Source organism: Perca fluviatilis, chromosome 10 (assembly GCF_010015445.1).
Source record: "Perca fluviatilis chromosome 10, GENO_Pfluv_1.0, whole genome shotgun sequence".
Lineage (NCBI taxonomy): Eukaryota > Metazoa > Chordata > Actinopteri > Perciformes > Percidae > Perca > Perca fluviatilis.
The window spans coordinates 23,931,349-23,958,558 of NC_053121.1; the positions used below are offsets into that span (position 1 = coordinate 23,931,349).

General features: G+C 40.7%; 2 protein-coding genes and 1 long non-coding RNA gene across 3 annotated transcripts in view; all 3 read left to right on the top strand.

Moving 5' to 3' along the window:
* Nucleotides 1-297: 297 nt before the first annotated feature.
* Nucleotides 298-7,215, top strand: p2ry4 (pyrimidinergic receptor P2Y4). The gene is made up of 2 exons (XM_039814415.1): nt 298-606; nt 2,311-7,215. Exon 2 carries the CDS (start codon nt 2,359-2,361, stop codon nt 3,430-3,432), a length of 1,074 nt encoding a protein of 357 aa, XP_039670349.1. The 5' UTR covers nt 298-606; nt 2,311-2,358; the 3' UTR covers nt 3,433-7,215.
* Nucleotides 7,216-15,242: 8,027 nt separating this feature from the next.
* The window catches only part of LOC120567136, a 30,318-nt gene continuing 18,350 nt past the window's right edge, over nt 15,243-27,210 (top strand). The window contains exon 1 of the long non-coding RNA XR_005640526.1: nt 15,243-15,516. This is a non-coding gene — a long non-coding RNA (uncharacterized LOC120567136). The remainder of the gene's footprint in view (nt 15,517-27,210) is intronic.
* Nucleotides 22,396-25,435, top strand: sox3 (SRY-box transcription factor 3). Its single transcript, XM_039813970.1, has 2 exons — nt 22,396-22,526; nt 23,389-25,435. Exon 2 carries the CDS (start codon nt 23,801-23,803, stop codon nt 24,701-24,703), a length of 903 nt encoding a protein of 300 aa, XP_039669904.1. The 5' UTR covers nt 22,396-22,526; nt 23,389-23,800; the 3' UTR covers nt 24,704-25,435.

A 27,210-nucleotide genomic window follows, 5' to 3' on the forward strand; every position in this document is an offset into this window, starting at 1 on the left:
ATAATATGAATAGGGATTATATTTCCCTCTGAACTGTTGTTAAAGAAAATGGTAGCACAAGAATGATCTTTGAATTACTGCACGTATTTTAATACAGACTGATGAAAAGTCAGGAGTACAAGTGTAGAAGTACATGAAAAGCTGCTATAAGGAGAACAACTAACTTTTGAAGTAAAAGTATGGGGTAGTGTTTATGTTGAATGTGTCAATCAGCTCTGGTAGTAGTTTCACGTGGTTCACTAAATTGAAAGTGACTTGCACACGCAAGACTGTTTTTTTGGGGGGGAGGCAGTCTTGTCCACTCAGCAGCGTGACTTCCCATTTCAGGCGTGCAGACAGAGTATGTTCTGTATGCTCTCCACGTATCCTGCGCTGTGCAGAACGTCTCTGCAGCGCTGCCACCATGGACTCCAAACACGACTTCCACCGAAACATAACTTTTAGTGCCGTGCGTATCTAATGTGCGCCGGCTGGACGAAGAAGACGACGAGAGTGAGAGAGAGGAGCAGCTAGCGATCTCGACTGAAAAGCTGAAGGACTTCTCTGGAGCGACTGGATCTAGACCAGCCTGACACCACCGCTGCTGTTTTCCGGATCCCGTTTGGGGTGAGTAGCCGCAGTGGCACGATAACTCGGTTCTTATGTGTGTGTGTGTGTGTGTGTGTGTGTGTGTGTGTGTGTGTGTGTGTGTGTGTGTGTGTGTGTGTGTGTGTGTGTGTGTGTGTGTGTGTGTGTGTGTGTGTGTGTGTGTGTGTGTGTGTGTGTGTGTGTGTGTGTGACTGAGGAGAAAGATAACACTTGACATAACCAACAGTGGTGGAAAGTATCCAGTGCATTTACTCAACTTTTGAGGTTCTTGTGCTTTACTAGAGTATTTCCACTTTATCACTTTATACCTCAACTCCACTATATTTCAGAGTGAAACATTGTAGCATACTTTTTACTCCTATAACCTACATTTGTTTGAGTTATAGTTAATAGTTACTTACATTGTTAGACATTATTCAACAGTAAATAAATAAATTAGAATAGCTGTACCTTGACCTAGGCCTACAACATCAGATGTTGTTTACATGCATCTATAATAACAAAATAATATAGTAATAATAATTATTATAATTATCATTTATATGTCAATCTAAAATTCAGAGTGTTATATAAATAATAGCAGATTGCAAAGATACCGGTCTGCAGTAAATGCTTTTACTTTTTCATACTTCATGTTTTTCTGATAATATTGTGGCTCAGTAAAAAATTAAGTAACTTACTGTAACATGCAGGACAGAGTATGTTTACGCTATGGCACTCCTTTTACGTTTTTAAAGTTCTGTATTTGAAGTTTCAACAGTAAAAGACAAGTTTATAAATACAATAAATGTAAAGTAAAGGGTAGATGTCGAGTAGTCGTGAGCAGGTGTAAACACTCAGGATGAGTTGGAGATGAAGTTGACAAGATGGGATTTTTATTGTTTTCCCAAATAAAATTATGGAAAGCAAAAAAATATATACTTTCAAGAAAATAAAGTAAATTGACTTGGGAGTCAAAACAATCACATAATATAAGTATACAACTGTTCACTAACTGACCTTAGTATCAAGTCACCACTCTGAGGACATCCTACTCCCTCAGGTGTTCCGACGTTATACATTCTGACAAAACTTTTTCAGCCAGTGCCAAAAGTGCAACAATATTATAAAGTGCATAGAGTCCGTGGTCCTGTAGTGCTGTCAGTTTTTAAGTTCAGTTTGTTCCATTGAAGGAGCCGTTTGTCCAGACTACAGGAGGGGAGGAGAAGAGTTTGCTGTAAAACCATTGCACATCTTGTTTTCCTAATATTTAAGCATATGACACAGATGATTGTTTGTAGTTCTTTGTGAGTGATAGCAATGCATCTTCCCTGATACAATAACCGATAGATTAACAAGTACATCAAACAATTTTAATTTATCCCAGACTAGCACTACTTTTACTTAAAACTCTGGGGTCGAGACCTCTGCTGGCGGAGCAAAGTAGGATTAGAATAAATTTGTCGGTGTATTTAGATTAATAGCTTTTTTTTTGTCATAAAAGTGTGACTGAAATATTGACAGGAACTAAATGCCAAATAATCACTGATTATTAAAATTACGTGAATTAGAGATAAAATGCCATGCAGGTTCAAGCTGGGCAGGCCCTAGACTTTGGGGGCCCTGAGCAGGATTTGGTTTGGGGGCCCTTCACCTTGTAACATTATTTCATCTACAAGTGTATTTTCTTTTGATATAATGTAAAAACCATCATATTTGGTGTCTCTTTTTTTCCTTTTGCAGGTTTGGTCGCCTGCTGGCTTAAAAGTGCAACTTAAAATTTACATCACTATGGAAACGGTCATCAGCAACCCCGGCGCGTACAACCAGTCGGCGGTTTTCACCTCAGTCTTCAACGCTAGCTGTCGCTTTAATGAGGAGTTCAAATACATCCTGCTGCCCGTGTCCTACAGTCTGGTGTTTGTGGTCGGCTTCGTGCTCAACGCTACGGCTTTGTGGTTGTTCCTTAAGATGCGTCCGTGGAAGCCCAGTACCGTGTTCATGTTCCACCTCGCCCTGTCCGACTTCCTGTACGTCCTCTCCCTGCCCACCCTCATCTACTACTACGCCAACCGCAGTCACTGGCCTTTTGGAGTGGCCATCTGCAAAATGGTGCGCTTCCTCTTCTATGCCAACCTCTACTGCAGCATCCTCTTACTCACCTGCATCAGCGTGCACCGTTACCTGGGCATCTGCCACCCACTCAAAACACTGACCCTGGTGAAGTCCCGCCATGCCCACCTGGTGTGCGGCATGGTGTGGGCTGTGGTGAGCGTGTGCCTGGTGCCCAACCTCATCTTTGTCACCACCTCCACGAGGGACAATGACACCCTGTGCCATGACACAACCAACCAGGAGGCCTTTAAGGAGTATGTGGACTACAGCTCTGTCATCATGGTGCTCCTATTTGGCATCCCGTTCCTGGTCATTGTGGTGTGTTACTGCTTGATGGCGCGGGCCCTGTGCCGACCCAGACAGGGAATTTCTGAAAGCCAGCAAGGCGCCGCCTCACGTCAGAAGTCCATCAAGCTCATCATCGTGGTGTTGGTGGTGTTTGCTGTGAGCTTCGTTCCATTTCACATCACACGGACGCTCTACTACACCTCCCGTGTTTTAGATCTTAACTGTAAATTTCTCAACATTGTCAACTTTACTTACAAAATCACCCGGCCGCTGGCGAGCATCAACAGCTGCATTGACCCAATTCTGTATTTCCTGGCTGGGGATCACTACAGAGCCAAAATGATGTCTTTTCTGACGGGAAAAAGACAGACGACATACAGCCAAACACCTGAACAGGCACACACACAGCCGAACAATAACCATGGCATCGCTCTGGTCTACAAGAACCCTGAAAGCCAGTGAAAGATTCTGAGAGATAGTGGGAAATCTATTGGAGAAATCTGAAGTTTTAAACATGTATTTCTGCTCCAGGCTTAGCTAACATTTCTAATGGCACATGCAGAAGCACCTGTTTATATTTCCTTTTTTGCACTGAGAGGTTTGGTAGAGAATCAGTTTACTGTAACATTTACTTACAGTATTTGCATTCACTCCATCCAACTTACGTAATGCCTGTGTTCAACAGGCATAAAGGCCATGTTTCAATTCCCCTCATTTTCTTGAGGTTCTTGTGTTTGTAAAATGAAGTTCAAGTGGGAAAGAGTCTGTACCCAGTCTCCTACCACAAAGGGATTATTACACCAAACTCAAGTTATAAAAGACAGTATTTACGCTACTGTATACTGTCCTGCTGTGTGGGGAAAATTGTGCTATGCAGAAGAAACGTTTTACTTTCAAATTATGGGAACAGAAACTGACACTGGCGGTCACAGGTGGATTATTAATAATAACAAAAAACTTTATTTTTATAGCACCTTTGAAAACACAGTTGCAAAGTGCTTTAACAGAACACATTTAAAACACAAAGAGAATAAGACAAACTAAACCCCCAAAAAACTAAACACATAAGACACACACTAAAATGTCATAAAACATCAGTGAAATCGCTGAAAAACTATTTTAAAAAATGGGTTTTTAAAGGAAAAAAACAAAATAAAAAATGGGACAGAGTTCACAGCCCTGATCTCCTCAGGCAGGTGTTCATAAGCAATAAGTTAGTCAGTGAATTGTTGTCATCAATCGGTCACTCACTGATCTAAATATTAAAGTTCATTATCTGACCAAATATGACAGATAGCCTGGCCATTTTCTCAAAAATTAGGCAGTTATGATGCAATCCTTCCTGTAGTATCAACAATATCTATGTGTTACCCAGAAACCTCAGCTACAGCCTGCTCATGATCCCAGCTGTTTTTATCCTTTAACTTTCACAGCTGTCTTTTGCTCAACTGTGGAGAAAAGCAAAGAGACAACTCAGGACAAGAACCACCCACGCCTCATTAGAGGGATAAGGGATTTTCCTTTTTACCCTTTTACCTTTGGGATTGATACGTGGAATTGAAAGCCCCTTTTTCTTACAGTAGTTTAGGCTGAACTCCTTGATGGTTTTGCAACATGTGAGAGCAGTTACAGAGCATTGGTCCCTCCATCCTTGTTTTTAATGTTGACATATGAACCAATACTGTAGGAGCAGATGTATTCATACAGCTCTGCATCACACGGTGTTCTCTTGATATTAAGTATGAGCACTATCTTCGAAGATGTTTCTGTAATAACTGTAAATAAATAGTTTGATATGTATCATAAAGTGGTACATCACGAGTGACTGATGTTTACTGTATGTCACGTATCATGAGCTGATTATGCAATGACTCTTTCCTGTCTGGTCAGTGTGAAATCACTTAAAATATAATTAAGCTCTAATTTCTTCTTCTTTCAACTCTCCCTCGTGAAAAGAGCAATGTTAAGTGATCTATGAATTCAGAGGAAGCACATGAAGTTTGCTATTTGTGTAAACCATACAACTCATGTGTTTAGCCAGACTGAAACTAACTCCACTTTCTGTTACCTAGATAGATACAGTACAGTTGATGTTTAGGGAGTGAAAGCAGAGTGCGTGATCTTTCATGTTAGCATCTCCATATATCATTCCACGGCAAGAGAACTATGAAGGCTCTTTTTTGGATAAGGGCGCTGGCTAAAATAAAACCCACTATATCGATGATGACAGTGAACAAGATAAAGATTTCCCCCCTAAAGTCACTTTAATGTTAAAAACCTACAGTATTTCCACACTGTGACATCATCTAATGTGATTTTATATTAGTTTGTTCCAGTGCATAATTGCAGTCCACACAACATGAGTTACAATGACCAACCCATGAAAAGTTGAAGAGATTAAACGTAATGCCATTGCAAATACTATGAATAAATAAAACTATGATTGCGTATTTCCTTAAGGTGTAACTCAAGGCCAGAATTCACCTAAACTATGTCATTGTAACAGTTCATTGTTTGAGAACATGACCAACTTTTTTTCTCCCATCTTTAGAAACCAATAAAATAATAACAGATTGCAGTAGGACCCAGTAGCCTGAAGGCTAATAACAATAATTACAGTCTAAATGGCAATACCATTTAGAAATATGACTCCATGTTGTCTGTAATTTACAAACAATGGATGATCACAAACATATAAGCAGCACTGTCAGTCACTCTGAGTTGTTATGCTTTTTCTCAAAACTTCAGTTCATGACAGACTGCATCGGATAACTCTTTACATGTTAACATTTGCCAGCAGACCTACAAACAGTTCCTTTCACCAGCATCTTCATCTTCATGTCCCCACCAACTATTAGCATGTAAAACAGATACATGATTCAAAGCTCTGCTAATTTGACACATTATCGAATTGGTAATAATGAAAATGAATCTAATGAAGGTTTCAAACTGTTCTGTCATTCTGTGCACTTTTCAACAGTTTACCTCAATGTGATGTAAGCTCATGAGCGCCCCCCTGTGGTCTCATGGCGACAGGAAGTTGCAACTTGCACTCAGTCAGGAGAGCTCAACTTGTCAGATGGGTGTCTCTCCAGTAAGTCAGAATACTTTAAGCGGGAACATTTCAAAAAAATGTGGAAAGAAATACTGTAAAAGTGCTATTTGGGTATTTTGGCCCTCAGCGCTGTCTAACAGACAAAAAATGAGGCCAGAGCAAGGTATACGCTACAGAAACACGGTAAGATGGTCAGGAACCATTCAACCTGCAAAACTGCTGAGAAAATGCTGGTAGTCACGTGTTTCACATTAAAACCTTAACCTGGAAACACAAAGCATGGGCTCCATTGACCTGGGCCGGGTTGCAACTCTGGAAGCAAACTTTCATGTTAAAACACACGTATGTTGTGTCTGATATAGGCCTATACATATCTGAATCAGGTTCTGTGTGCAAGTTGCACTTGTAGAGGTAGGTGTCAGTACAGTGCAGACAAGGATTAAAATGGAAGACAAACCTAATTAAAATGACAGAAAAGCAGATCATTATTTAATAGACCATTGTATATTTTGTTGGTTATTTACAGTATAACTCGTGTGTTCTGTTTTTTGCATACATTGTGTAAAGAAGATGTTGAAGGATCATTCTGGGGCAAAGTACATCCTTTCAGTTTGTATTGTTCACCTCCTCCCTCTGCCCTTGATGTGCTGATGTCAGAAAAGTTGTCTCGTCTTGAAATTCTCCTTTGTCCTCTACAGTAGAGCAGTTGGATTACATGTAATAGAATTGAGCTAAATTACGTATTTTAGGGATTTTTCGTGTTTTTCTGGTTGCTGCTATGCTGAATGACATGCCCCTCTCTGAGTTCAGAGAAATCTCCCTCTGTTGGGTTCATGAAACAGTTTAATAACAATATAAACTGAAGATGCATGACCATCAGCCTAAAAAGAGAAGCTGATTTTCTTAGTTTACAGTAACATTGGTGAGCTACTTTTCTTCCCTCTTGCCTCTATAACAGATTTAGACATCTTTGTCTCAATCATGCTGTCGGCTTACTTTACGTGTCTGGTTGCCCTTTAGAAGGCAGGTTTCATTACATTAAATTATAATAAGGTCATGCTGATGAGATATGTTGGTGACTTGTCCCCTCTATGTGAGACTGTCTGGAGTTGTGAACACAATTGTGTGCGTTGTATGGTCAGATTAGACATTGCTTTATGAATGTAAATAAACTAATTGTTCTCTTGAAATTGCTGCTATAATGCTTTAAGGTACTGTGAGAGAAGTGTTTGCTTCTTGACTTATCTACATGTAATTATCAAATATTGCTAAGTGATACAGTGCAGAGTAACTTAACTTTCTACTTTTAAAGAGAGATGCAATAGTGCTTTTGGTTTGCTGCCATATGCCACCAGGATTTTTTAAATAACCAGATAACCAATATCAATTGGCTGTAGTAATATTTTGGGGAAGAAGTCAGGGTCATATGTTACCAGGCCCACCCCACGCCTGTAAGACAACAACACGGGTATTTATCGCCCTCTCTGAGTAATTGATGTTTCGACTTAAAACGCATCTGAAGCATTAAATGACCGAGTCTGTCATTTACAGTCTATATAACAGGAGAAGCGACACGGAAACCCGTTAATGGAGGTACATTAGGATGGCGATATGTGATAACTAACTTAATTAGTAAATGTAGCGGTTGTCACTTTAATTGTGACAAAGCAGTAGGATTAATTCAAATACAAATATTTTACATATAATGCACCAGCCAACAACTTATCGAAAACGACATGAAAAAAACCCCATTAAAATAATGTATTGTGTCTTTAACTGATAAAGCAATCAAATATAATGAGCCTAAATAACTTCAAGTTAAATAATCATATTAAAATAGGACCTAAAGGATGCAATGTTTATACGGGCTATATCTAAAAACCCAACCAGTTGCAGTCGTTTCGGTAAAAGAAAAAGAAAGAAAGATTTGGTTTGGATATGTGTGCATCTCGATTCTCCAGGTTGACTTGAATTAGTTGTTTTTCTTGCCATTATCGACCAACACCACTGAATAAACCACTTGATGTCTTTGGACAGTGAGGACGTCTGTGCTCAAGGACGCTGTGGATAGCGAGTGCAATCAATGATCGGATTCACGAAGCAAGTTTTATTTTTTATTTTTTTTATTCTTATAGAAATATAGAAAAAAATGACCTGACAGAGGAGCACGTGTCAGACTACTTTGAGAAGTCTATTCAGCTCCATGTATCCATTATTATTAAACGTGACAGAGTAGCCTTGTCTTACTGACTTTACTGTAAAACACTTTTGATAACATCAGCTTAAAGTCTTCACTTGCAGAAAAATGCATTTTAATTTCCAAAAATGCAAACATTAAAAGTAATTGCAACTGATTTTAAATCTATAGTCCGTTGGACTGTTTAAAACCAATGTTTTAGAGTTGTTTAATCTGAGAGCATGATTACAGGCGTTCTAAGAGAAAACTGAAAGATTATTATGCCACTAAACAAAGTCAAGGAAAATGTAATCTTAAACCATTCATGACATGTAACTGGAATTATAGAAGTATTTGCTTTTTTAATTACGAATCAATTACGAATTAATCCTATTAGTAAATTAAAATACACTGCATGTTGATTGTGATACACCCACACCTCGGCTTAAAGTGATGCATTTGTCAAGCCTTGGCACATTTCTTCTGTGTTTTTCTCTTGTTTGGAAAATTATAAGGCAGAGACGAGGGATTTCAAGGACGCGTGGACTTCAATTTAATCGGAGAGGCTGAGAGTGGAGTCGAAGAGTGACACACATAGGAGAGAAGTTCATTATTCTGCTGAAAAGGAAACCAATGGCTTTCACAGTCGCCATGGTAACTGGCCTTTCTTTTGCCGTCAGTCGTATGATAAGGTACTTCACAGCATTAAGCACAATTATTGCAAGGTAAAAGGGGAAATATTGCTTTCCAACGCTAATAGATGTTAGATATTGATTGGCATGGTGATTCATATAGAAGTGTGCCCCAACTGTTTTACCGGCCTGACTCTCTGCAACCTTTTAATGAAATGTGATAGAGGTGAGGCTGGATAGGCCTTTGTGGCGTTGCGGGCTTCTTGCGTCTTTACTTTACCTGAATATAAAAAATAAAATAATAAAAAAAAAATAACTTTACTTGTGACAGCAAGAAGATGAAGACAGATTCAGCAGTGAAACAGTGAGATGAAGCTAGAAAACTACAAAAAAACATGAGGTAGGCCTAGTCATTTTTTTTTTTGGCATACAAAATCTGAATTGCTGCATGTGTTCCCAGCTCCCATGTTGCAAAATGTCTTATGACATAAATACTAAACACCCGCTGCTTCCCATCATTAGCATGTCATTCTGTTGTCGAGTGACCCTGCTCACACTCTTACACAATGGCGGGTCGGCCTTGGCAGCAGTGAGGTCAGCGCCAAGCACAAGTTCAGGCCATGGGGGTTTGGTGGCAGCCTGCTTAGTTGGTGAGAGGATGGAGGATAAGCATAGTGGAAAGTGTGTGTGTGTGTGGGTGGGTTACGGTGGTGGGGGGCAAATTGTTTTAACCCCTATTACAGCAACTGCATGGCGCTTCTCTTATCTAGGCCCCTGCAGCCACTCATTAATATTCCGTACATATGGCAGTGCTTTCTGTATCATTGTCTATTAATGGGAGGGATAATCGCTCATTCAATTATCAGGCAGTCAGCAAAAGACCAACCGTGCCTGTGCACCCTCTGGTTCACACAGTGGCACAGCCCAAAACAGAGGTGTGCCAGTGAGAAGGTGAGAGCGATAGCAGGGATTACAACATGTTAGCTTCTTTAATAAGTCGGGCGGCGGGAATAATGTGACGCAAACAGAGATCTGTGTTGGCGAACAAGAAACATGCCTGAACTTTGTAGCAACAAAGCCGAAGAGGGCAGTAGCTATCTTAAACCTTCTTCCTGTTCATTTCAAAAGTCACTAATGGCTCTCTCACAAACATCATTGTCACGGCCTTGATCCATGCGAGTCTCAGAGATGCTTTTAAACAATGAAGCGACTCCTTTTGTGGCGATGACCTGTGGTGAGAAAAGGCCGCGGATGGCTGTGTGATGTAGACTCTGACGGCCGTGCTGAATCAAGCTTGACCCTGTCTGCAGGCCACAGATCTGTGAAAGTGATCAAATGTAGCGTTCGTCCCTGTTGATCTGTGCTTTGTGGCCTCAGGACCTCGCGCTGCCTGTCTTCCTGCTGCCGAGGCCACGGCCTGGATATGAGGGGGTATTGATGATATTGTTGTGACCTCTGGCTGTTTTGACCTGAATAGACCTTGTTGAGTCAACTCAAACACATGAGAGATGGAAAGAGGGAGAGTTGGAACAAGGTTGTTTAGTGCACTGAGTTTCTTCAGGAGGTGGGCCAGGAGATTGGGAGTGCAGAACTGTTGCAAACGGGCATGTTTTTTTATTTTTTGGGTGTGAAAAGATAGGCAGTGAAATGTTAACAAAATCTTATAAAATCCGATTTGATAAATTTTCGCATTTTGAATGAACCGAAGGCGGCTGTGGTGGTGGAGAGCCTTTGTTGGAGGTCCCATTTTCTCTCACAGAGCAGCGCGCTCACAGGGTCAGCGAAGTTACGAAAGTAATTAAAGCTTGGTGATTCACTGCCTGCTGCAGAGAAAAGAAAGCAAGCTGTCATTCTGATTTAGAAAAATAAATTACAATTTTAATAATGGGGGAGGATGGGGGTGCAAGAACGTCTAGAGCCTCGGTGGGTTGGGGGGAGGCGGGGGTGAGCATGTTGGGTGGGAGGAGGGGTCGAGGGGGTTGCTGGCTGCCTACTTATCAATAGTTGCAATTTTTTGAAACCGCATCGGTAGTACATTGCGAGAGCACAAGTGCCCTTAAAAAAAGAAAACCCTGGAACATTAACATACTGATTTCATGCGCATGGCAAAGGGCCTGAGCCAATATCAGAGAGGACTCAGCAGTCCTTTTGTCTGCTGGGACTCTGGTCCCCTCTGATATGAAAATTCAATTATTTTATAACTAGATCTGGCGCTGCGTTTTGACTGTCGACGGTAGCGCCTTGCCAGCTGCATCAGTGTGGGGGACCAGAGGCTCCTGATAGCGAGAGGGAGGCCTTTCAGACATTGACATGTTTTTGGGGGACAAGATTGCCTAAATGTGTTGCATTTAAGGACTGAAAGTTAATCTAATGCACCACCATTATCTCACTCAGGTAATTCCAATACCATCCTCAATCTATGTTTACGCTCGCGCACGCACCCACATTCTCGCACATCCATTCATTCTTCAGCACTTTGAATCTGATTCCCAGGCTTTCTGCATCCAAACAGGTAATGTTTTTATTTATTTTTCTGCAGTGCATATTCTCAGGGAGCTGGTAACTATATAAAATAGAAGTTGTTTTCTAAGAGACATCAGCAGTTTCTAGGTCGTAATTCTGTAGGAAGACACACAGGAAGACATACCCAATATGAAATGGTACTTAAGGAACAGTTTTCCAAGTACTGTTATACTTTTGCATTGCTGGGTAGAAATAGTGTATACATACAATAGTTATATGCTGAGTTACATACACTTCCCTGTGAAATGTGGACACAGTTCCCCAACATTATCACTAATATCTTTGTCTGAAAGAATTATCACTTTCTTTAAGTGGACAGGTTGTTTTGTTGTCATATGTTTTGTTTTTTTTATCCAGCATTTCCTACATGTTAATGTTACATTAGTAGAGACACTAAATATATTAAAGGTGCTATCCACAGAGACACACAAGCTGGCCTATTTTCCGAGTTCATGGTACAAACCCTTTCATTACCTCTGTGGCTCATTGTGAGTGTTCTGAGGGGGGTCTGTTAAGATTTGGGAACAGGAAGCAGCCCCTTGGTATGGCCCTCTCTACTCAGACCCCACTGTGTTGTGCTTATTAACCCAGCCTGGGAGAAGACGTACCTGCTTCCCCTCATTAGGCCGCGGTGGAGTACTTGCTCAGCCTGCAGAAGAATGGAACATTAATTAGTATTCTCTGCGGGGGGAACTGCCATTAGCACTTAATTAGCAGTAAGAGTACCATTCAGTCGGGCGGCCAGTTAGTGTCTTACACAATATGTTCTGTGTCTTTTCCCTGTGTGTCATGGTAAAACGCAGATTAAAGACCATGTTGTTTGTGCATGTGTATCGAGCAGTGCTGCGTGTTCCATTCTTTATTTTTTTTATGTCCTTTTCCTATGCAGCTTATCAGACCAAATATGTCACACCTTATTATTTTTATGGTTTATTTCTGCAGAATTTGTGATTGAATACATCTAGAAGAGAGCTATAAATGCTGGTACAGTGGCAAAGTGAAGGCCTGTGCTCCTAAGTCAGCATGCCTCTATCCAGATTCAACTCTGTGTGCTGCCTTCTCGCTGCTGCTGACCTCCATGAGGACAAACGTTTTATTCCCATCTTCCCGCACGGCTCAGCCCGGCGTGGTAAAGTGGGTGATTAGGGGATTGAGGTCAACTTTTCCCATTGGTCTGAGGGAAGTTCCTTTGATCTGCTGAGTAGGCATTCTTCTCTCTCTTCTCTGTGTTCTCTGTCCAGCACCGTCACCACCGCCGAGGACAAGGGAGGCTGTTAACCCTCCTCGGTCCAGTCGTCGGCCTCACCGGTCCTCACTCCCCCTGTACACACTCCTCCTCCTTCCCCCACTAACATGAGGCTCAGGCGGTAGTAACTTTCACTTCCCGAAATCTGAGAGGCGGAGAGCTGTCATTTGCCAATTTGGCCTGAATGGGGCGGACAGCGGATTGAATGTCGTTTTCCCACCAGGCTGCACCATCCATAGCAGCAGGGGAGGGAGGGGGGTACAGGGAGCGGGTGTAATGCTAGAGTAAAATTAGAGCTTTGATGGCAGCTAATAGTGTGTGATGGGTGGCGCTGATGTGAATTTCCAGTAAAGACGCCACAGGTTCTCTTCTCTCTCTCTCTCTCTCTCTCTCTCTCTCTCTCTCTCTCTCTCTCTCTCTCTCTGTCCTGCAGCCAAGCACTGACACACCTATAAGATTATGTGGGCCCTGCCTTTTTTCTCAGAGCTGTAATTTCTCCCTGCTCAGTGTAATTATACTTCTCCAACTCCAAGCCTGCCTATGTCAAAGGGCCAGACCGGTCCTGTTTCTCTGTGTGCCTTCTTCTTTCTCTCTCTCTCACACGCATGCACACACGCACGCACGCACGCACACACACACACACACACACACACACACACACACACACACACACACACACACACACACACACACACACACACGCACACACACACTGCAGACTGAGACTCACAGATTTTGTAACTGAAGCCCTCCACTTTACATTAGTGTATGACACAGTAGTAGGTATATGTGCTGAAATGATTACTCAATTAATACTAATGTTCGGTTTGGGGTGCTGGACACCCTAAGCCATTTTTCTGAGCTCAAAAGACATACTTAACATTGTTTTATCAGCTTGGTACTTCATCACTTTTCCTAATTGTATCTATTTTATTCATTATATTTTAACTCATGACATGTTTCAGAAGTCAGCTCTGTTTGTGCTAAGATATAAGAACATGGTGAAATGCAAAGGCTCTTATATCTGTGTTGTTGTTGACTTTTTATGGAGCTCTCCGTCTTTTTGGATTTCTATTATTTCTATTATTGACATTTTTTCATGAAACATGAAATATATTATATATTTGGTGTCATAATAGTACTTTATGGTCATTTCTGTATTTTATCACCATCATCAAATGTGCAAGCTCAGTTTGTGTTAAAGAGACGCGTTAGCACTTCAATACTTTTCTACATATTGGGTTTAAAAAAAACTCAAAAGAAAAGAAAACAATATTTGAGGGGGAAAAATTTGTTGATTTTATAAGCTTACATATGGAAGTTGATGATATAATTACTTTTATAGCATTGTGGTATGTGGACACATTGAGTAAGCAAAGCCACTGTCAACGAAAATAGGGTTTATCGATTAGTCAACTGATGGAAAACTAAACAATAACAATTTTAATAGTGGATTAATCATTTGAGTAATTTACCAAATAAAAATCCCCCAGCATTTTAAGTGTGACTTGCAGCTTTTTTTTTTATTGCAGATGATGATGAAGTGAATACCTTTGGGTTTTTAAATGACCATTTAGTTGCAGTGCTGGTAGGTTTATTGCAACAGTAAATTCATCAGCAGTCATGTAAAAAAAAGAACATGCACTGCAATAAGTGAACTTTTGATTACTTTGAGTTTACAATATTGTAAGACGTTACTAAATGAGTGAATAGATGTGTGTTGTGCTAGATGGGAAGGGTCTCAGGTATTGCAGCCTTTTCCTTCAGGGGTTTTAAAATCCACATTAGTCACTCAGGCCCTCTCACCCACCCTGCTCCCCACTAAGAGAGACGAGGATGCACGAAACACAACACTGGGAGCCGCCTTAGATGTTTTGATAGCTTCTGAGGCACCAGCGGCACTGTAATGCTCTGACATATGGAAGCTTAAAGGCTTCTTAAATATCCATATCAATCTGCACGCTTGTCAGCTTGACAATGACGGAAACCGAACACCATTAACAGCGTCAGGCAGTATCGTCCTCATCTGTGCAACATTAGAGAAATAGATGGCCCTCTGGAAGACATTCCTCTGAATGTTAGCTGAGCCATTGCACGGAGAACATATTACAGTTTTGACTTTTGTTACATTTAGCTGTTGGGTCTGAATGTTGCATTTGACACAAGTGTTCTCAGGTTTATTTTGTAACAACTCTACCTGAGTGTGCAGGTGGAGCTTCCTTGTTGTTCGGTCCAAGAATCAGACTTATGATATCCTCTTTTTAAAATGGATCTGATTGCACTGATTTCATTGTTCTGCCCTTTCTTGGTAATGCGTATATGCTTGTGACCATGCAAGGTCATTGTACTCTGCTCTCTTGGGATGGGAGATGTTTTGTTTTTTGAGCTCTTTCACACCAGCTCTCCCTTTTTATTGTTTTTAACACAATAGCCCTCTCTCCTCTCGCCCAGTGTGGCAACCCTTTCAAACGGGGAAGCTCCAGGTCAGTTTCCCTTGCCAAGTTTTGCAGCCTGCCATGTTGTCTATTCTGCTCAGCTATTTAAAAAATGTTGAATATCAACAATGGCTTTCACTGGTGCATTGTCAACTTTTGTATGAAGCAATCTTGGCTGAATGAGATGGGTCCCAGAGCAGGGAGAGCTCAGCTGCTGTGTGCACTACCACACCAGTGACCGACCGGCTCTCTCACTCTTTATATTTCTCTACTGCACTGGGAGCTGCCATGGTGGTGGTGCTGCCGTCTGAATGGCCGTGGTTGGACTCTGGGCTGAGGCTCTGCGCTGTGGATGTCACTGCTATCTTCCAGTCCATGGTCCTGCTCCTGCTCCTGGCCCTGCTGACAGCCAGCTGTTGAAGGTGTGTCTAACTGAGGGATTGGGAAGCAGCAGCAGCCTTGGGACCAGTCAGACATTGGTGAGTGTCCTCAATTTTCTGGCCAGAGTGGGAGGAGGTTAGTGGTAAAGAGAGGAGAAAAGAGGGAGGGGGCGATCAGGGAGATGGTGCAGGGAGCTTTGTGTTCTGTGAGTCGTGTTTGCTGTCTCTGTTCACCCATATATTTGTTAAGACATTGTCTGACTTTACCTGTGGCAATTATTTCTTTTTGAAGACACGTCACGTCACGTCACGTCACGTCACCTGTTGGTCTAGATGTCATTCTGATCAGAAGAATAAAAAATAAGACAGAAACAGTAGAAACTATTAACTTATGTAAAATATTACAGCTGGTCTGCCCTGTTGCAAAAATACCGACAGCCTCAGAAAATCAGAACTCATGCTACACTTCTTTTATATGCCAACGTTATACAGTCATTTTAACACTTTAACAAACACCCTACAATACCAAAGGTTTGTCCCGGCTGATATGCACACTGGATGCATCTGTGACTTTATGCTGAGCTCCGTGGGTTTGCTCAAGCACGTACATCTATGTTTGTGTAAGTGAAGAGAAAGATGAAAGCAAGAATGAGAGCTTGCTTCCAGATAATAGTAGCTTAGGCTCTTTGTCCCGCTGTCAGCCAGGAGAGGAGCTAGGCTGGAAATCGCTCTAATGCAGCAGCAACATCTTGTATGTTTCATTGACATATCAGTCTATGGGGCAATGAGCCGTCGCCTCTGCACTCCTGGTCTGTGTGTGTGTGTATATGTGTGTGTGTATATGTGTGTGCGCAAATAGGTGGCACACCAAGGTGCGCTTCTTTGTTAGCAGTGTTTGTAAAAAAAAAGTGAAGTTGATTTAAGCGAACTGTAAAAGTAAAGCATTATTATTGTACCACAGGGGATTGAGCGGCTGAGAACAGAGGCAGTAGCTTTTGGTTTAGCAGTTATATTGCAAATTAATCACAGTAATGATTTCAACTGTAATTTGTTATGTTTTCACACCTTTTTTAGTTTTTCTTTTGTACACCATATTCAGAGGTTATAGCGACAAAAGAGGTAAGACACAAACAGCACACTTAGGGATATATAGTAGATACACTTTCTAGTTCAGTCAAAAAAAATTTTTTTCTGATTATTTTTTGGCCTTTATATGTATACAGACAGCTGAAGACATGAAGGGGGAGAGAGAGAGGGGGAGCGACATGCAGCAAAGGGCCGCAGGTCGGAGTCGAACCCGCGGCCGTTGCCGTTCAGGATAAAGAATAGTTGATTATTTTATCCTGAATTGACTCTAAACATTTTTAACATGCTCGCATTATCATTTAGTCCAAATTTCTCATTAATAATGGATCAATACGGTAAAAACATGTTTACCTAAGTGAGGTACGGACTTGCCAAACCTTTCTCAAACATTAACCTGAAAGCTCTATTCAACCCCGGTAAACAGAGCGGAGACGTGCTACCTTCTCGAGGACCTGCGCTGTCCTCTGGCTCACCTCCTCTGAGCTCAACCCAAGGCAAGGTGACCAAATTCATCTCGGGCCAGCCCATCCATTATCTTGTCAACACAGTCAGCTTCCCACCTTAGTTTGCTTTTCTCCCAGAAGACTTACTCTAATGAAATACGCAATAATCACCACACTCATCTCGTCATGCTCAAGGTAATTAATATATTTGGAGGTCGATGGCTAACTCTTAATTAAATTATGCCTCATTTAATGAGACCTTGACTGGGACTAAATTTATGACCACTATCTGCTTTATCAAGTGCTCTGCACGCAACAAAGATGAGTCATTTTGTCCCAAATCACAGCCAGATTACACACAATGGTACTCATGATTTATATATCAATTTATGCTTGTTTGTTTCTTTATTTAAGGTTTAATAAATTACCTCCTATAATTACCTAACCTAGTTTTGGGTTCTAAAAAGCCCCAATTTTTGCAATTAATGCTCAGTGCTGTATCGCTGTTACATATTCATTTTGGAGGAGAATACAGATAACAACGTGGTGGCATTAATCATATTACAAAATTGGCTATATTTAATTAATTAGAAGTTACACTGAAAATTAATTGTGCATTCTCACAATATTATCTTAAACTATGAAGGCTTGACAAAGAGACCGTTTCTTTTTTTTTTTTTAAAAGAGGCTAGATTAGTGGGATCTCATTTATGGCTAAAACAAAAGAGGGCTGCTGGCTTGGGCATGGCACAAAGCAAAAAGTGAGGATTCAGCACTTTCCTCCAAACAAAAAACGGAGAAAGTTTCCATTGTTTTTGGAAAAAAACTGAACATGGCAATGATTCAAAAGATACATGGGAAATAATGAGGGCTGTAATTAGCCAGTCAGGCAACAACAGTATTTAAAATGATCATCATATAGAGGTGCTTGATAATGCCATTCACAGGAGGCAGGCAGCAGGCATCTGCTCGCTGACAGACTATCATAACTTTAGTGCTGGTGAAAGAAAGCATCTGGAGGCCTGTGTTCTCTTTTGTTGCACGTTTAATGCATTTGGTATTATTCTAGAGTGCATCTCATTCTGAAAACGACTGCATAGCAAACTCTTGAAACCAGCAAATAAGATGTAATATGATGTCTGTATAGGATAAATGAAGATTGCACAGATTAGAGTTTCAAGTGTGAGCAGAGCTTTAGCGGAGGATGTTTAGGCAGCAGACTTTGTTCCTGCGCAAACACAGACGTGATCATGTTGCGCACTGGATGGCTTAATCCAGCCTCACCCAGTGGCTCAGAAGCAAAACCATATTTATTGAAATTTTCTGCTTAATTTCAACTGAATTGAAATTAGCTTTCAATGGATAAGAGCTTATAATTCACAGTAATTTAGTATTTTATTTTCCATTTAACGCATCATATACCAAATGTTTTAATATGAGTGTTCCTCTTAATCTGCTAAGTAAACGTAAAGAGTCTTTGTCTAAGAAATGACTTCAAGGAGCTAATAATCATGGTGTATTCATTTAAAAATGCTTCCACCGATGTCCTCTCCTGTGATATAATGTCATTTGCTTTTAGCTTCATTAGTCAATAACCACAGCAAAAAAAAAATGCTTGTGTCAATTATGGCAACTCCAAGGGTCAGTGAGTATGTGAATTTTTAACTGCACACTGCTGCACACGATTATATTAAGTGGTCTTGTAACAATGATTAACCCCGGCTGTGTGTGTGTGTGCACTACTGAACAATTTTGCATGCACTTGTGTGTCGAGCATACTTGATAAAAATGTGTCTGAAATGTGCATCCCTAAACGATAAGCAGCTACATCCCAGAGAGGGTGAGGTGATGAAGTGAAAAACTATTCCCTTGGCTAAGTGAGATGGAGCAGAGTGTTGGGTGGTCACGCCTTGTCTGCTCATGACAGTGGCGGGTTAAAGAGATTACACTGGGTCTGTGTCAGCAGCCTTGGCCTTGCTCACACATAATGAGGAAGGACATGCTTGGCCTGCCGGGGAGAAAAAGAGGCTAAAGTTTGAAGCATTCTTCACAGGCAGCTACAGGAGGCACAACAGCTTTTTGCATGTTGTTTTACAAGCTGAGGTCAATAAGTAAGACGGTTACATTCCACAGAGCTGAACAAGGTGGCGGACATATCGCTCCTGGGCTTCACTCCCCCACCGCCACAATGAAAATACAAATTACTCTGCTACAGTGGAGGCAAGAATGCTGCGTTCTCTATTAGCCCCCGAGTCCTCCTGACAGACTTGCAACAGTCCACAAAAGCTCTCCTGAAAATCAATGCATCTGTCCTCTGAGTGTGTGTTGTGGTTCTTTTGAAGGTTTGAGTGACAGTCCCTCCAACTAATGACTGAACTTAGATGCTTTCACTGCCTCAGATGGGCCCACAGTAAGAGGTGATCTTCCTGCTTGATCCCTTCCCATCCTCTCTCATGATGACTTAAGCTCTACATACAGCCACTCTACGCTGGAACAACCGAGGAAAAGTAATGACACAGAGCAGTACTTAAGAAAATCATATTTCTATTAAAGACCTGCTCTCATTTATTCTCTGTCCTGATTCTGTACATACAGTAGAAATCAGTCTAAACACCATCTTCAACCAATCTGCTTATTAATTTAATGTTTTGGCCATCGTTTATCTGGACCACATTTGCACATATTTGTAAAACATGAATGATTTTTCAACATGTTAAAAAGGAAACTAAATTAGATGAAATAAATCTTTATTTCTTTTAATTTGTTGTTTGCTTCGCAAAGAGAGTTTGGACTCTTGGACGTTATGCAGCAGTCCAAATATATTCTCAAATTATTATTTTAAGAGAAAGGTTTTGATAATGTTTCAAAGCAAATAAAAAAAAAACTCAAGGTGAAGCTCCTTTTCCTATAACAGATCTGCCATGTAGAGCTCCTGAGAAGCTATCAGTAAGTATACATGAGGTTTTATGATACCTGTTGCTGGAATAGCTCATAATATTAACGTCTGAATTTTCCAAAGCAGCATCCAGCAATAAAAAAGCATTTTATAGAAGCCGTTAGCTATTTTTTTTAGAATCTTAAGTAAGAAATATTCCGAAATGAATTAATGAACCATGACTGAAGAGTGTTTGTAAAAATGTGTTTAATATCAGTTCAAACGCTTTTCAAAAAAATAACTAAGATCTGACAGAGTATAAATGTTCCTCAGCAATGACTCTGCATTACACACAGACATTAAACATTTTAGGCTATTTTAAGTATTTTATTGTCTCGTATGGGTCAAATAAGTCAAATTACCATCAGGACTACTAGCCCTGCTTTGTGAAATAAAGAGGTGATAATAGCATCACTTTTATTCCTTTAAATGACCCGTGAATATTATTTTACCTGTGTTGAACTGGGAGGGCGCAACCATTCACGCCGACACAATAGGAACAGCAGACCGTGCGTAAAATGCATCTTCATTTGCATTCCTGGTCCAAAAATCATGCAAATCTTAATGAGACAGTCTCCATTGTGGCTGTAATTGAAAACCCATTCTTTGTTAATTACTGTTTCTCAAAGGCCTTGTCCGCAGTCACTGAGCTGAAACAAAAAAAGTTATTGATTCTGGAGGTCGGGGGATTTATAATGTACACCTACAATAATGTTGTTTATTGTCGGTTTCAGATGCGACTTTCGATTATAGAAAAAAAAATCAATTTCCTATTTGGGAATTGCCAAAAATAAGATAAAAAAAAATACTTGTAAACGCTGGCTATAGTGATAAAAAAAGCAATAAAAAGGCAATAAATTACAAGTTATTATCAGATACTTATTTGCAGCTGAATGGCGGACATGCAGCGCCGGTGTCTTGTCGTATAATATTAAAGTTGAGCGCATTTTGTCCGTCATTAATTCTAATTGTCTGGCCATAGAGCTCTATTGACAGCCGAGTAAAGGATGCGGACATGCAGAGAACTCAACTGTTTTTCAAAGCTAAACCCTAAAGCTCTCTGCAAATATAGCTTACATTTTCGTTTGTTTTATTTTCGAGGCCCAAATCCCAGAATATCAACACAAACTTGTATTTTCTGTACCACCAGATTCATTGCTGTGTCAACATAATGTGACATTTCAACAAAATATTTGCTTTTAATAATCCGATACATCTTTATTGTAACGAAAACGACTAAAACATTATTGATTTCCCCTCAGAAAGCGATGCTTTGAGAGAAAATTTATATGCACAATTTATCCATAAAAATAATTATCTATTTAGCTGTTTGCATGCAGGTTATATCCTCCCATCAGGACATCCACATATTTCCCAACATTCAACAGTGGGACCCTGCAGCCTAGCCCTGAGAGCCCCTTTGGGCTGTTAGGCTCGTTGAGTCTGAATCAGACTGTGCTGGTGGTCCTCCGTTCCTTAATTAGGAAATTAGCTGCACAGAGGCCCTCATTACCAAACTCCGGGTTACTCCTGGTGGGTTTTTTTCTCTCTCTTTCTCCCTCTGCTACCGGTCAATTTCCATAAGAAGATTACAAGCGGATCAGTATTGAGATCTGCCCAGATAAACAAATAACTGGTCCCTGAGAATAGATAGCTGCTAATTGGACGTTAGTTTTATTGCCCCTGCTCTGTTTGTAACGCCCCATTGAACGCGAAAATTAAATCCATGAAGTGATGTCTCTTTTTAGCTGATTTACTACAACTATATGGCTGAGGGACTATAGGCTATATTCCCTCCCTGTAATACAACGCATCATTTTCTTTCTTTGTACCTATAGATGAGCCTTCTCATTTGAAAAGTCATACTTTTTTTTTTCTGTAGCTCTGTTTTTTAGTCACAGTGTAACTTTTATAAACGTGTCTAATGACTGCAAATGACATTGTATATCCCTTTTGTTAAACAAAATGTGTGTGATATGTTTGAGTTTTATTTTCAAAACTGAAACTTTCATTATTGGGACTGATGATGTTATAATTTAATAGAAGCAGCTCATTAAAGCCCTAAATAAGATCTGATCTTGAGTCAGTGTTTTCAGCTAAATACGCGACTTTCCAACAGACTGGGGTTTTGCATTTTATTGCTTTCCACAACTGTGATGAATAAAATAAAAAATAAAAAAGTCTGTAGGCTCCGGCCCCTCAGGTGCGCTGCATCTATAATACAATGCATGAGGCGTACTTTAGATGTTAAAGCTACGGGAGGCGAAACGCTCTAAAATGCACAGCTCCCTGCAGAGCTCTTCTAAATACCGAGGTGTTAATAGTCGTTTTCGATGGGCGATTCGCTCCTAACCATTAGCAGGTGTGAGCTGTGCCCTGTTGTTGGCCGATTGGTTTCAGCGGCGGAGCGGCGTTTCAGGTCGTTTGTAAGGAGACGCATGCAAATGAAGGCCTCTCCGCGGTCATCATTTTAATAACCATTAACACGGCAGAGAGAAAACAAGTCCGCAAACAGTTACTGACACTAAACACGACGGAGCGAGCTGTCTGGAAGTCACGAGTCCCAAACTAAACTTTCCCTCAGGGATTCAAGAGCTAGCTCGTCCTCTCCACAAGAGGTCGTTGATGTATTAAAGTTTTGCATTGTGAGTACCTGAACGCTGCACAAACAGCCACATTAACGTGCCATTTATTTCATTTAAAAAGGAGTACTGTCTTAGTCAAAACATGTTAAGGTCATGTTATGAGATGAGATTAGTATTGATTGCTTACAAAAAATAATCAAGATACTGTTTTAATTATACTAGCTGAATCATCAGCCTTATTCTATTTTATTTAGCCTACACTTATTCTTCCAAAGGAGTTATATTGTATTGGAAGGGAACTGAATGATTTCAGCCCCTCGACAACTTGTAGTTGTTTAAAGACGGAAAAAGCTAACAGGTATTAAAGGCCATCTGTTAAACATAATCCCTAAAATAAGACCACTCCTTTTATAAGGGGGTTTTGATGTTGGCAATATATATTTTGTAAAATTGTTATTAAAGCAACAAAAGCGTGTTTGACAGCAAGTAGAGATGAAAGGATTTCTCTCTGCCAAGGGCACATTTTATTCCAATATTCCACTTTTTACTTAAAGTATGTGCACTTATCTTAGGTGGGTTTTGGCCTGTTGGGATTCGCCTCTGCAATTAATTTATTGAGATTGATCCCTTTAGACTTTTGTTTCCCTGCAGCATATAGCAGCATCTATATAGCCTCCTTCTCATTTAAAGGCATAGCCTTCATTGTCTACAAAACTTTTTTTTTTTGCAAGTTTGACTTTTTCAGTTTTATTCAACTGAGTACCAAATTTATAAATCAGTTTACAAAATAACCTATTTTGGATGTAATTTGTTCCAAAAACATCTGTTAAATAAGAAAAGCAAGTCGGCTGCATTTTCCGTGAACTTGTCATCTTCATTTTCACATTATAAAGGTTGTAAATCTCTACCATTTTGCGCTCAGGTTGTGGAGCTGGGCTGCTGTTTTAAAACTTTACCTCTCCCTCCTCCTCCTAACCAAAACACAGCGCTGTGTGCTCCAGTTGGTTTTCACGGTGGATATGGGAGCTGCGCGCTGATTGGTCGCCTGTCCCTCATTGTCATGCTGTCAATCCACATCACATGGTCCGGCCACTAGGCCTATTAACATGAGCTTGGCGAACAAGTTTACAGACTTCTGTTTCAGAGCCGTGGGGGACAGAGCAGCTTTGAGCGGAGAGAAACCAGAAGCACCTGCCGACACATTTGCCTCTTTGGGCACACTTTTTATCCTATCTTCTTTTAAGACTGGTCAGTACCTCTACCTCTTTGACTTCTGGTGCTGTTTTGTGAACTTTTTTTTATGTGCCTGTGAGTGAACACTAAAAGCCGCCTGAATGTATAACATGATGGAAACCGAGCTCAAGACCCCGCTCCCGCAGTCCAACTCGGGCTCGGCGCCGGGCGCTAAGAACAACAGTGCCAGCGACCAGGAGCGGGTGAAGCGGCCGATGAACGCCTTCATGGTCTGGTCCCGGGGACAGCGGAGGAAGATGGCTCAAGAAAATCCCAAAATGCACAACTCTGAAATCAGCAAGAGGCTTGGTGCTGACTGGAAACTTCTGACCGACGCTGAAAAGAGGCCATTCATCGACGAGGCCAAGCGTCTACGCGCTATGCACATGAAGGAGCATCCGGATTATAAATACCGTCCCCGCAGGAAGACCAAGACCTTGCTCAAGAAAGACAAGTATTCTTTGCCCGGGGGACTGTTGGCGCCAGGATCCAACGCCGTGGGCAACTCTGTGTCGGTGGGGCAGCGGATGGACGGTTATGCGCACATGAACGGGTGGACAAACAGTGCGTACTCCCTCATGCAGGACCAGTTGGCCTACCCTCAGCATCACAGCATGAACAGCCCCCAGATTCAGCAGATGCACCGATACGAGATGGCAGGGCTCCAGTACCCGATGATGTCCTCGGCGCAAACCTACATGAACGCGGCTTCCACGTACAGCATGTCTCCAGCGTACACGCAGCAGACCAGCAGCGCCATGGGACTGGGCTCCATGGCGTCCGTGTGCAAGACCGAGCCGAGCTCACCGCCGCCGGCCATCACGTCCCACTCTCAGCGGGCGTGTTTGGGGGACCTGAGGGATATGATAAGCATGTACCTGCCTCCCGGCGGGGAAAGCGCAGAGCATTCCTCCCTGCAGAGCAGCCGGTTACACAGCGTCCATCCGCACTATCAGACCGCAGGGACTGGCGTCAATGGGACGCTACCTCTCACCCACATCTGAGAGCAACAGAAAAGAAAAAGACTTCTAACTTTTAAAAAATAAATAAAAAAAGTACTTCGGATACTTGAACTTTTTGGTTGCTAAAGAATCAACGTTCAGCAGTTTTGTTTAAAAAAAAAAAAAAAATCTCAATATGTATTGAGTTGTCCATTTTAAATGCATTTGAAATGGACCGAAACTAAACGTTGAGCCCATCAGAGTAAATTGCATTGCAAAGAGGCTTTTTATTACAAGTATAAGCAATCAACTTATGTAGAAGAATTGGACTTCTATATTTTAATGAATGCCATATTTTCTCTCTATGAAAAGGCATGTGGCCTCATTACGAGAGGCTGGTGTATTTCAGAAAAGCTGGATGGAAAGTTGGTTCATAAATGTTTACACCTAATTTGTAGAATGTCAGTTGTCTCGACTGTGTCCAAATTTTGTAATCTCTTTATTTTCTTCCCCTTCATGACCTATAGGTTAAAATGAAATGTTAAGACTGTGCGGGTCGCAAACGCAAGTTTTATTTATAGTAAGATTTTGTTTTCTTCTTTTTAGCTTGTGAACCCGGTGTTTTTGTCACGTGAAAAATGTTCAAATTTTGTTTTTGTAAAATGTTATGATGGTTTTGACAGTGTCATGTTTACTCATTATCCTGAACGAAAATGTTTATTTAAACTGACGTTTCTACATATTTTAAGACCATCCTCTATTCTTAAATGCTGAATAAATTTGTACGAAACATAATTCTTGACTCTGTCTTTTGTGTGTAATATGAGGTTTGGAAATATAACTGGTTGTTTAAAAAAATCTCAAGTAGGCCTACAGAAAAGTGATTTATTTTAGAAGTGTAAAGACACACTGACAATCTGTTATTTCCACAATGATAATCCTGTAACGATCAAACAATTGGAATCTACAATTTCAACATGTTTGCTCACAATAATTATTTCATTAATAAAAATACTGGTACCACGTTGGTAACACATCTGATTTGTCTTCATGGAGAAGGTACTAATACAAATAATTTGGTCTTCCAATTCTATTGTTGCTTTCCTGGGGAAAAAAAAATGCTTGTGTATAGTTTTAAACATCCATTTAAAATTAAGAATATAATTCTCAGGCCTGCTGGGTTTTAATCAGATTTTTGGTAAACCTTTATTTTACAGGCAGGTTAGTTTTGGAATTGACACTAGTGGAAAATGAGGGTAGTCTTTTTGAAATAGCTGGTGAAAAGAAACCATTTGTCTGTCCTATTAAGTTGGAATACTTCCCTAAATTTACATTTTTTTCTCACTTATTTCAGTCTTTATTGGTGAAGAAGGACTATTCAATGCCACAGGTTGTCAGCAGTCACTTTGAATGTGTTTTTCATGTTTTATCACAATAATTCACTTATATTTCTACTATAAAAAATAATTTAAGAATCTAAATAAGAAATAAAGAGATGAGTGTCAGATCACTTCACATTTAAAAGTTTTGTAAACACATTTTTCAAAATGTATAATTACCGATAAACAAGATGCCATCTGAAACCTGTTTTGAAAAGTTTTGTGAATTGACTTTGTCAGTGCTGATGTACCAATACCAAAGTAATTTGTGACTTTCTTTGGCATAGAAAATAATGTCATAAATGACTTCAACTTAAGTGTTATATAAGTATTTTGCATATTGACAAGAGATTTTCACATTTAGTCTTTTATATAATTTCTGATGTGCACAGAGAAACTTTAGTTTTTCTCATTTAAATTTGGAACGCTTTGAAATTGCTCTGTGGCGATGTGTCCACCTCCGTGTTGGTTCTGTTAAAATATAGTGATGAATCAGGCAATAATCTATATGGTGGTTTTCATTTTTTAACAAGTTTTTCTGAAATCACATCACATTCTCGAACTTAACGGCCCTCAACAGCACGTACTGTGGCTGACACGAATAATGCAAAGGTGTGGAAGAATGGACCAGCCTGCTGTCGCATCGTACTTTAGGAAAAATAAGCTCCGGCCACTAAGAGGGCCGAACCTGTGTCAGTCCTGCTGGCCTTCCCACACTCCCTGTAGGACTTGATCCACAGCTCAGCACAGCGGCCTGGATTAGCCCCACACACCTTTGTGGAGGGAAAGATTATCCAGACCTCCCTGCATTCACGGACAGGGTCTTAAGTCACTCTAGCGTGCCAGCAGCCACCCGTCACCTAATCACACTTTCCAACTCATTTTTTTGTGATTAAGCAGCTTTTCTCTTCCTGCTCCTCAGTGTCAGAGGTGTTTGCTGTGGGCTAGACAGACCGATAGGTTTTAGTCATTTATCAAACTCTGAAAATGATGTTTACCTCAGTATGGCTTACACCTGCACAGAAAGATAAATATGGGAAGTTGTGGGTTAACTTTGAACCAAAACGTTGAGGTTAACAAGTGATGCAAAAGTTGAAACATATCAGTGATATCTGGGATTGGCACAGAAATGTCATGCCTAATGATGATTTAGGAGTGAAACTCTGTTTGGGGAAAGGTGTGTGTGACTGC